Below are 11,977 nucleotides of genomic sequence, written 5' to 3'. Positions count from 1 at the left end.
TCTGGACAATTTTATGGAATCTTGGGGTAAAATATTACATTTTTTCCATACCATTCAATAAATTAGAAAAATGTCCCATATTTCAAATATGTATTCTTTTGAAATCTTTTTTTTTTTTAGCTTTATTGAAATTCTGGTATTTACTTAGCCCAAATTAAAGGATTGCTCTAGAATGCTATTTCTAGAATTTGTGAAGAAATCTGAAAGTTGGGCTTAATTCTAGGAAATAAGACAGTCAACGGCTTCTCCGAGTTGCAGGGGCACCTGCTGGTGAGTCCATCCCTTTCATGAGGAAGGAGAGGGGAGGGCAGGAAATAATTCCTAGGATATATGCTCCTGGTAGCGAATCAGAGAGTGCAGCTGCCCCTTTATGGAGAGCCACCTTCTTTGCTCCTGCAGGTTAATTCCGACATGAAAGACCCTTCTTTCAGTGCCTGCTAGAGATGGTGCTTTCCAGAAAGACAGGAGGGAAAATGTGTGTTGCAAAACCACACCTGACTGAAACCTCTAAAACACAGCCTGCCTCCTTTACTCCACTTGTGGGGTTGCAGCATTTTTTCCCAGCAATTCCTTCACTGCCCAGTGGCTTAAACCATCCCTGGCCACCAGCCAAGAGAAAAGGTGGAGATTGGAAATTGGCCCCACAGGAGACATTGTGGAGAGGGTGCCTAATCCACCCAGGTGAAAATAAAAATATCTGGGATAAGGCATGTGAAAGAAAGCCACCAATCACGTTAGAAATTCTCCATACAGTAGAATCAGCTGGTATTGAAAAAAGTTCACATTATTTGCCTATTGAGTTTCAGGGTGGAGGTACCTGGGTTTCGGGGTAATCTGGGATGGCCAGGTCTCTCCACCTGTCTAGGACTTCAGTGGGTCACAGTTGCATACACAACTCTGATTAGTCACGTCTTTATGCGATAGTTCATGGTGACATCAGCCTGTCATCCATGTGTCCTCTTAGAAGCCTGATAATATTCATCATTATGTTATACCCCGAAACATGCTTAAAAAGCAAGTATGCTAAGGTGATTACATTACTGTCTAGTTAATAATGCTAGAAAGAAACATGGAAGAGTAGCCGGTGGTGACACCACCACACAGTGACAGAGCTGAGTAGAAATTAGAAGTGTTGGGGTGCTTTCTTTGTATGCACTGAGGCAGAAGGTTGCTGAAGAAATTCTAGGATGATAGTGGAGTGCCCACACACTGCTTTCATCTTCCTGTTTTAAAGTTAGCAAAGAAATGTGATCTCAACTTTTTTAAAAAGAGGAAGAAATATACCTTGGGACTGTCTCTGTTCAAGTCTCCACTCTGCCTCTTTGCTTGCTGGATGGTTGAATAGTTAACTTCTTTGAAGCCTATTTTTCTCATCTATAAAATGGGAATAGTAGTATCTCCAAGTAGCAGTAGCAACTATTGTTTACATTTTCCTGTTATATAACCAATACTAGTAATTATTAGTAGTAAATGGTTTTTTTAGAAAAAATACACTATTGAAAAAACATAGAAATGGCATTTTAAATAAAAGAGGGGTTTATGAATAGAGCTACAATATCATGCTAATTATGTCTTTAGACCTTCAGCTGGTATGTAGAGGTTCAAGTAAAGGAGAAATGCGTACATATATACATATATACATGTGTCTGTATGTACATATATTATACATAGTTTTATTGTTATATATATGTAAATATATTTATAAATCTTCATAATATTTATTTCCTCTTTATGCTATACTTGTTTCCATAAAAAAGTGTTCAGGTGCATACCTTACAACAGGTTTGTGAAATAAAATTACTGAATCCAAATCTAAGATAGAAAATATGGGACTGGCTGTCGTGGCTCATGACTGTAATCCCAGCACTCTGGGAGGCGAGGCAGGAGAATTACTTGAGTCCAGGATTTTGAAACCAGCCTGGGCAACATAGCAAGTCCTGTGTCTACAAAAAATTTAAAAAATTAGCCAGGGTCCCAGATACGAGGTCCCAGATACGAGGGAGGCTAAGGTGGGAGGATGGCTTGAGTCCAGGAGTTTGAGGCTGAAGTGAGCTATGACAGCACCACTGTACTCCAGACTGGGAGACAGAAGGAGACCCAGTCTTAACATAAAAAAAACATCATAAAGGAAAACACAAAAACAAATCTGCCCATTTCAATTGGTGGCATTGGAGCATTGCTGCATGGTCTCCTCCATATTCATAAATGATGTCATTGCTTTTCCAAAACCTTTTTCTCCCAAAAGATTGAACTGTTAGCATGGGATAGGTCCAGTTCATAGAAACAAAGAAAGATGGAAGCAGCTACAGTTGCCAAATGCTCTGTGGGTCCCCGGCTGGAGCCCTGGACCAGAAAAGACATCAGTACAACAGCCAGAGGAAATCAAACAGAGTCTAAAAGTGAGATAGTGGCACGGTGGCTTCATGAATTTCTTGGTGCCAATAATTACACTACGGTTATGTAAGATGTTCACACGAGGGAAGCTAGGTTTAGGATATACGGCAACTCTCTGTGTTCTGCAAATTTTCTGTAAAATGAATTCAAAATAGTTAATAATAATATGAGGCGGGAGAAGATGATGCCTCCTTCCTTTAATTTTGGGGCGGGTGAAAGAAGGATTGGTTTCAGCGAGTCTGTTACTCAGCATGTTCCTCTATAATTCTCCCTTGTTAGAAATTAAATAGACACCAAGTCACTTATCAATTAAGTGACAAGTTGAGTAAACACTGGAGGCGTTAATTGACCCTTCAAGGGTTCTCTGAGGTTCACTCAGCTTTCCCCATTTCTCTGAAGTTTTGTTTTAACTTCAGCCAATCAATGATTAGATGGATCTAATAGTAAAATTGTGCTGGGTTAATGGGAACAAAGTAAACTAAGGCTACTAAACTGTCGCCCAGAGTTTCCCTTGTAAATTTGCCTACACCAGGTAGGCAAAAGGGTCAAGTTATGCTGGTTCACGAAAAATAGAGCTTACACCTTAAAAAATCATAAAGTAACAGATATTTCCCTTGAAGTAAAAAGGCAGCCCTAATCCAAAGCGGAAGAAATGTTCTTGCATTTATTATGGCTGTTGTTTTCCCGGGAGGGAGATCACACAACCTGTTTGTTTCACTTGCATTATTTCTGTAGTGTTCTTCCAGGTACTCTGCACGCCCCTCTAAGCATTATAATAAAGGGATCAATAATAGATGGACAGGAGGGGATTTCCACGTGGAGGCGTGCAGCTGAACAAATGCACCAGGGATGCAAACGCACACTAACATCAAGACAGGGATGGGTTCACTGGGTGAGCCCGGCAGGGAGGAAGCCAGGATGGAGCCAACTGGGCAGCTGTGGACAGCCTGGGAAGGGACGCTGAGTCTTCCAGGCTCTGTCTCGGGGAGCTGAGGCTCAGTCATGGAAGTGAAGAAATTGGTGCATTTAAATTTGTGTTGGAAAACATTTTCAATGCATTTATTTTTATTTTCTTTTTCCTTACCTTCTCTGTCCTCTACACACTCCCTGTGACAGAAGGGGATGGACGCCTGGTTCTTTCGTTATATAAGTTCATATTTTCAACAGAGTAAATGCTCCCTCAGTGTTCCCAGCCAAGATTCTATAACCTTAATCCCATTAACCATCATGTCTTAATTTAGAAACCACAGAGGGAGAACTCAGAAATGAAATCAATTTTCTTTCTTCTTGATATTATTAGAAGTACAAGTTATAGGCTACAACCTCAAATCTCTTCAGAAAAAAAAAAAAACACACACACACACACTTGGCTAGCTTCACCACTATACATTTCCTTTCTAATTGCAAGAAAAATAATGACTAGACCGTGCTATAAAGTGAACTAGAAATGGCATCTCCCTATTAAAGTAAGGGATTGATAAGAAGCCAACCTGCATAAAATGAGAATCCGACTAGTGTTAAAAAAAAAAAAGTCAGTTTCATCTAATGTACATACAGCCTATGAAGCTTAAATTACTAACCCACTGTACGCTTAATATACAGATAATTTTGGCACATGACATCATCCCCTATATTGAGACTCCCTCCACTGCTGCCATGGCAACCCTGACTTAAAACATAGCTGAGCAGGTAATTTCACTCCAAATTAAATGAAAATAAAGCTAATCCTATTATTGTTGTTAACAATTTCCAAGTAGCTTCTTCTTAGAGTGCCCTTGCTTATGTCCTTTTTAAAAAATAGATTATTGGAAAATCATATGTGTATCTGCCCTCACTCCGCTCACAGTCACTCACACCACCCTCCTGGCTCTGTGGAATGATCTGTGCTTGGGAAGAGGTAGCACCACCCACAATGCTCCTTGTCCCTGTCTGTGCAATTCGGGAATGGGGAAACCTTTTAAATATACCCATTTGAATCATTAAATATTTCAGAGACTGTCAATGTAAAATTACTCTAAAGTAATAGTCTCTTTAAGATAAATCATATTATGCATTTGTATAGGCCTTAAAAAGGTACTTCAAATTACTCTGTTTTCTATTTTAAATGTGCTCCTGTAGGTTTCCATAGTTATCTAGAAGAACCATCTTTTGCTTTTCACCCTCCCCTGAAGATTCATTGAAAGCTGAGAGTTCCACTTAAACGTAGTCCTTACGGCTGTGTCAAGATACTTCTTTTGACTATTATGATAAACATTAAATGTCACACACACACACACACACACACACATAAAACACTCTGTTGACCCAGCACATATGCTAAATTGCTTTTCCATCTCCACCATGACAGTTACCTGTTCGAGGCTTTATGATCCAGCCTGCAGTCCTGAAACAGAGAAACTGTACTTCCCTGACAGGGCATTGAAGCCCAGACCTGGACTACACTGACTGGGGGGATATACACAGAGAAAAGAAAATGTCCTGGAGTCAGAAACCTTGCACCTGAGCTCTGCCAGGGTTCCATCAGCTTTACCATCTCCTGCCCTCTGCATCTCTCAGTTTTATTTTTAAATCTATAATAATAGATAAACGGATAATAGTAGATAATAGTAAGAATAATGACTCCACAGGGCTTTTGCACCAAGCAAACAGGGCAATATAAGTTATCCTAAAAACACAAGTATAAATACAACTCTATCCCTGGCTAATCATGGCTATTTGAAGACAGCAGCTAAGCTAAGAGGCAACAGTTTATTAGACACGAAGGCACACAGGGTCATAGTTCCCACGGAGAAATTTCCCACCAACTTCCCTAGCAAACACCCAGAGAGATTCCAGTGAAGTAGAAGATGTCTTCCAGCCTGGATCCAGGCACCAAGAAGACAGGGATAGTCTCTCTGGCTAGCTGTGCTGATATTCTCTCTGTGACACACATGATCAATTGTTGCCATCAAGTGCTACAGTGGTCCCGTCAACTTTTCAGACAGAACACGCTTCTCCTCACACTCATGATCTGTACTTTCTGACATAAACTAAGTTTGTTTGGCAAGAGCTGCCACTGATCATAGGTTCTGGAATCACTAACAAATCAGCCTCACTTGCTTCTACCTCTCTCCCTACCTGACATCTTACCAGCAAGGCGTGCAGTCAATGCCCAATACCTCTAGACTCTCCTAAAAATAAGACCTTCAACAGTAAGCATATAAACTCTGAGAATCAGTCTCTGCGCATTTTATACTTCAGTGATTTTCTGAGAATCAGTCCCTGTGTATTTTATACTTCAGTGATTTTCTGAAAACCACGATAATGCAATTTTTAAAGCTAGAAAGAGGTTAGATCACCTGAATATCTTTAAATGATTAGCAGAGAATAGGCACTAAAGAGATGTTTAATAAATTCATTTTCAAGATTTCTTTTTTAGCACACCCTCTCTTTTCACAAATAGACTTGTCTAAAGTCGTAAGGATTGCTTTTGGCAGAACCTGTGGTGGAACTTAGGTTACCCAGCTCTCAGTTCAGCTTTTGTTTCCATGAACTCTAATGTTAGACATGGTGAGACAGGTCATAATTTAAACAAATTCCTGAGTGTTTAAAGTTAAAATTGTACAACATACATTAAGCAGATTGGTCCTGGCTAATCTAAAAGTTTGTTCAGCATGAATAAAATTGAAAACAAAGACAATCTAGGTAGAATTTGTTTAGTTTCTTCCTTCCTCCCATTTGGAATAACATATAACGCAAACACAAAAAAATCAACCAGGAAAGGACCTCTCCATGAATAGGAATCCTCTGCATTGAGCCTTGTGCTTCGGAAAACAAAGTGCAATTCAATTCAGTTCCAATAATCGGTTTAAAGCAGGTGGTCCTATTTACAATATATTTCATGTTTGACACGTGTGTCCTTTAGCCTTCGTATTGAAATGCAAACTGCAACCTGCGGACCTGTTCACAATCACTCGTTCCATATTCCCCTCTTCCGACTCATAAATGGCCAACATTTCCTCAGTGTCTACCTGAATCTCAATATACCTGTTCCTGTTCAGTCATATTTCAAGATCTAAAACAGATCACTGAAGCAGTTTTAATGTGTTCAGAATTTAAATAACAAAAATAACAACACAATTTAACACGCAACAAATGACTTAATTCGAGACAGAAATTAAGTCTTTGAACATCTGTGCTTTTAAGTCTCTCAAATTGCACTTACAGACACAAACAAGACTACTCTGGCAATCACAACCATCAACCTAAATAGGCAGTATTTCCTTAAATCTTGTTTTCCTTTGTCTCTACCAGAGTACACACCAGAGAACTGACCATCCTGTGGATAATTCTGTACATATATTAGACTAGGACGTGTTTTAAGTTGTTTTGCCTTTGAGGCTCTTGTAGCCACAAGTACTTCCCATAGGTGGCTGCAGAATGTGGTACGGTCTTCACGAAGAAAAAGAAATGCACAATCATGTATCTGCAGCAGTCTGTCAATGCTCGGTAACGTGAGATAAAAGAGAATACACAATCTAAAAATCTCTGTTCACAGTGAAACAGCTCCAGACCAAAGCCAAAACTAACTCGCCTTACTTAGTTGCTTTAAAAGAGTCCAAAAATGAGAGCACTCTAAGCTCAAGCACGCAGAGAACTTCCCAAGCTCCAAATACCAGCACGAAGACATCTTAAAAACTTTGAAATGAGTCACAGTAAAGGCAACTTTTTCAGAGCCAAAAGAGCAAAGTAAAAAAAGGAACACTCATGCCTGCCCATGAACGTCCAGAGACAAGCAATTCTTGAAGCCCGTTGGGGGAAAAACCGGGAAAACACAGCTGTATCCTTTGTGGCATCTCTTCCCAGGACTTACCATATGGATGGAGCTTCCGTGCCACTGATCTCTAAGAAATCATATCCTTCTTCCAGCTGAAAGTCAGTGAAGACCAGAGCAATGGTGTCCCCGGGCTCAGCCAGAATGGTCCAGGTGCAGTCTGCGTTGTTCTCGTACTCTGAAGGAAAGTGCGGGCTGGAGATGGAGCTGCTGGTCCCACGTAAGGTTCCTCCGCAGGCTCCCTCAGCTGCAGGGACAGAAGCAGAAGGAAAGCATCACATTTCAGGATGGTTTTCGTACAGGAGTGTGTCCACAAAGTGTCACTTCTTGATCAGCAACACATATTTTCTGAACCCAAAATTGAGACACTCAATCTGAAAAAGAATCTTTTGGTATGTTAATGAGTTCTATGAAAAGGCTGACTAAAGTCTAAAATTTAAATTGTATTATTAATTGAATGGCCATTGTGGGAAAGCTGGAAATGGTGGCTTTTCTAAAATGTGGAAAGTGTAGTTGCCACATACCTGACACTGATAGGCAGCCTAACACGACTTTGAAAGATTTTCTCTGAAACCTGGAAGATGACACTATGTAAGCAACATTTTGAGGCTTAAAAACATGTGGGCGTTTATTAGTAATTCATAGATACCTGGCTTTGAGAATACTATGCTCTTAAAAGAAATGGTTGCCCTAATTTTACTTTCTATAAATTTGAGATTTGGGTTTTGAATTTTCAGATAGTTATTGAGTAACATAACAGAGGCACATCACCTCATAAAAAGGTTCTGAGTAGAAAATAGTTGCATGAAACTTAAAATGGAGTATCTTGGAAAAGTGAGAAGTGAAAGGCCAGTAAAGATAAAAGTGCATTTAATATACAAACTAACATTTAAAAAATTATTGGTTAGAAGATAAACAGAACTTGGAAAGTTTGCTATAAAAAAGTTTCTTTGTTACATTTATATTATCTATTACAAAATACTACATACATATTAACCTATATACGTAGTTTATATATACATATATAGTTTATATATACATATATAGTTTATATACTATATATAGCTTTATATATACATATATAGTTATATAGTTTCATATATAAACTATATTTTCATATATATAGTTTATATACTATATATAGCTATATTATACATATAAATATATATGAGAGAAGTATTTTAAAAAACTTGTTTTAAAGCATGTTTTTAAAAATAACTTGTTTTAAAGCTTGTTTTTAAAAATTTCTTCCTTCCCTCCCTTCTTTCTTCCTTTTCTTCTTTTTCTTTCTTTCCTTAAATACTTCCCATGCAGAATGTATATTTAACAGTCATTGATTCCGACACTGCAGTGTGGATGCTATTTAAAAGTCAGCCTGTTACCAAGATGGGGGGAGTTGGCCATAAGCAGAGCTTGTGTGACCGGCCTGAGCTCTCACAAAGTGCGTATCTTCGACCCTACCCACCCTCTCGTCACCAAAATTACAGCAAAGTGGGAGGAACTGACCTCCTTTTATTAACTCCTCCCAAGTTGCAAGTTCCAATATTTCTTTCATCTTTCAGTGATGTTCATTTTATTTTGGCAGGATCTAAGCCTCACAAAAATGTCGAAATAAAACCCAACTTGTGGGCAACAGTAAGAGGGTGATATGGGTCCCTTCAAATTAGCTGCCTCCAGTTTACTCAGAAGAATGCCAGGGACACAGAGGTAGTTGAGAGCACACTGTTTTCGTTTCCGGAGTCTGGAGTACTGCATTTTCCATCCTTCTTACAGGACGCCAGGCTGGTCTACACACTAGTCATTCTCATGCTGTTTATGTCAACTAAAGCTAATGGCTTTAGAGTGGACGTCTTTGAGAGGTACAGCTGGAGGAAAATTGCTACCTTCAAATATCAATGAAATCAAGACTACAGGAGGGATAGGTTTTCTCGTGTTTTAATAGTTGGTCAGTCTGTGATGCCCATCCAAAGCACGTGACACTGTGGAAAGGGCTGCCCATATTTTGTAGGACATCTCAGGACACTCATGTTTGAGACCACAAATTTATTTTAAAATTAATAAAGTGTGGGGATTATAAAAATTATGCTATCATGATATTGTTTTCTTTTAAAAGTGTAAAACTGAACACGAATAAAAATAACTGTGTATATACTGCTATTTGAAAACTGTGAAAATAGTTCCTATGGCCATGACTAAATGTCTCTCCCGCCCCCTACTCTCTGTGGGCACCTTTGTGCAAGCACACACACATCCCCGATCTTCTGAGAACCAGCTCCACAACTGCCCAGCTCACCACAGCTTTTATGACACTCTTGGGAACAGCTACTAGGAATGTGATCATAACACACATTTCCCTATTAAAACTGTATTTTTGAAAATATATATAAAAATCAGTACCATACAAAAATAAGAGGAAGCACATATTCCAGCCACAAGGAAAAATATAGTGGCCACTACTGAGATTCAAACACTATGCAGAATCCAGCTCTGAGCCACTTAGGTTGGGATAACGGTGAATCAGGTTAACAACTAAAAGTGAGACATACTCTATGTTGTTTATCTTTAAACCCAAATATAAATATCCCCTTCATAAAGGGATGAGGTAAACAAGATCACTAGAGACAGATACTTTTATAATTGATTAAATAACTCTATATAAACATATCACACACATAAATACACATTTCCAGATTAATAATTGTTTTTCATGTATAAATATATAATTTTATTTAATATTTAGATTTTCTCTGAATTCATTATATACATAAGTCAATTCATCTCAATGTAGAAACAGATGCAAAACAAAAGAGTTCTAATACCTTTATTACATAAAAAGATAAAATATCATAGATGTGTGGAATTAAAAGTTATCAAAGTCCAAGTTATCAAAACGATATGGTTGAAAGATTAATGAAATGGGCTAACTGAAATCCAACTGCTGAAATTGCATATGTTCTTAATAATTCACCTTGTTGGCCAGCAATCCTCCTTTTCAAAGTTTTAGAGGGGAAAAAAAAAAAAAAGAACTGATATCCAATGATTATGAATTTTTGTCATGGCAACCTATCAGCTGAAGCATTGTCTATTATTGAGAAAGCTTTGAAATAGTTTTATTCATGTGCATGGCATAGAATAAACACAGAATACAAGTGTGTAAGAAGAAGCTTCGCTGGATTCTTCTGGGAAAACATCTCAGGAACCTTGACCAGTGGTGAATGTAAACCTACTCGACAAGAGTGTTTACAGGCAGCCAACACACACAGGGACACCAGCCACAGCTCCAGGACCCAGTCCCGGGCCCCCACCCTGCAGTCATTAGCCCCCTGGTTTCTCCACTGCTGGAAGCTCCAACGACCTGTAGGAGGTGTCTCGGGAGTGTGCAGGGCTTTGGGGAGTGGACATGTGTTAACTGGTACAAGAGTGTTCTTTGTTATTTTAACAGCTGAGAGGGCTGTGCTGGTGCCGGCCCCGACTACCAGCCCTGATCAGATGACCGGACCTCACCGTCATACAGTTTCCTTCTATTTAAAATGGCGGCCGGGCGCGGTGGCTCAAGCCTGTAATCCCAGCACTTTGGGAGGCCGAGACGGGCGGATCACGAGGTCAGGAGTGCGAGACCATCCTGGCTAACACGGTGAAACCCCGTCTCTACTAAAAAATACAAAAAACTAGCCGGGCGAGGTGGCGGCGCCTGAAGTCCCAGCTACTCGGGAGGCTGAGGCAGGAGAATGGCGTGAACCCGGGAGGCGGAGCCTGCAGTGAGCCGAGAAGGCGCCACTCACTCCAGCCTGGGAGACAGCGAGACTCCGCCTCAAAAAGAAAAAAAGAAAAAAAAAAAAAAGAAAAAGAAAAAGAAAAGGCAGTGGTTGAGCTGGATAAACTCCAATGTTACGTCCGTGTCTAATATTTGGATCCCCTGAGTCTGAGATCTTAGACACTTAGTATCTACGTTTTCCTAGAACTTCCCTTGATGAATGGGTGGATCAGGGAGACCCACGCTTCACTGGGCCAGCATGAGTACCATGCTCGCTGAACCCAGGTAAGACCAGAGCATCTACTGCAGCAGACAGGCGGTGAAATTTAAGGGTAACTTTGTTGGGAAAGGAGTAGGTGACATGAAGAAGGCAAAATAGAAAAGTCAAATAAAATGAAGAAAAAAACAAGAAAGCAAGAGAGAAAAAAAAAAAAAAATCCCAAACCTGCAATCACTATTGCATTTTTTCAGTAAACACGTTAATGCCCATAGAATATTGCAGAATGAGTTACAATTAGAATCCCGCCAGAGTAATATATGCAAGATGTATTAGAATTCTTTGTATAGCACTCCACATAAAATACTGTAGAATATTATTAAGATAATCTGATTGATAATTTGAGTATTATGTATATAAGACAAAGAAACGTATTGCTACTCATTGGATAAAATGCTTAAATCACAGAAAATCTTTAGTACAGAATGAGACAAAATTAGTGTTGGTACGTGTGTGTGTATGCGTGTGTGTGCATGTGTTGTATGTGTATTTGTGTTTGATAGCGCCTGCTAAAGTGCTGTATTTCTCTAACAAAACTTTTTAACTCTTAATTTCTTCCCTATATTTGGAAGGAGCTTTATTTTCTAAACAGCAATATTTTAAACATAATAGCATTTGAAGAAGGGCTACATAACTACTATCTTTGATGAGCAAAACGTTTTTAAAAATAAATCAATTTGTTTCACTTTTAGATTTATGCAGCTCTACATGTTGACCCATTTATAAATAATGCAACAGA

The 11,977-nt window shown here is 39.1% G+C and overlaps 1 protein-coding gene across 1 annotated transcript in view; it reads right to left on the bottom strand.

The window, feature by feature from the left end:
* Positions 1-11,977, bottom strand: part of CSMD1 (CUB and Sushi multiple domains 1) — a 2,074,981-nt gene that overhangs the window by 1,050,198 nt on the left and 1,012,806 nt on the right. Inside the window, exon 5 of the mRNA XM_033177634.1 lies at positions 7,247-7,454. Within this exon, the coding sequence (XP_033033525.1) occupies positions 7,247-7,454 (208 nt within the window). The remainder of the gene's footprint in view (positions 1-7,246; positions 7,455-11,977) is intronic.

Source organism: Trachypithecus francoisi, unplaced genomic scaffold (assembly GCF_009764315.1).
Source record: "Trachypithecus francoisi isolate TF-2019V2 unplaced genomic scaffold, Tfra_2.0 Contig01558, whole genome shotgun sequence".
In the NCBI taxonomy this organism is placed as follows: Eukaryota; Metazoa; Chordata; class Mammalia; order Primates; family Cercopithecidae; genus Trachypithecus; species Trachypithecus francoisi.
Note: the sequence above shows the minus strand (reverse complement) of the source record. Positions and strands in the feature narration are given on the sequence as shown.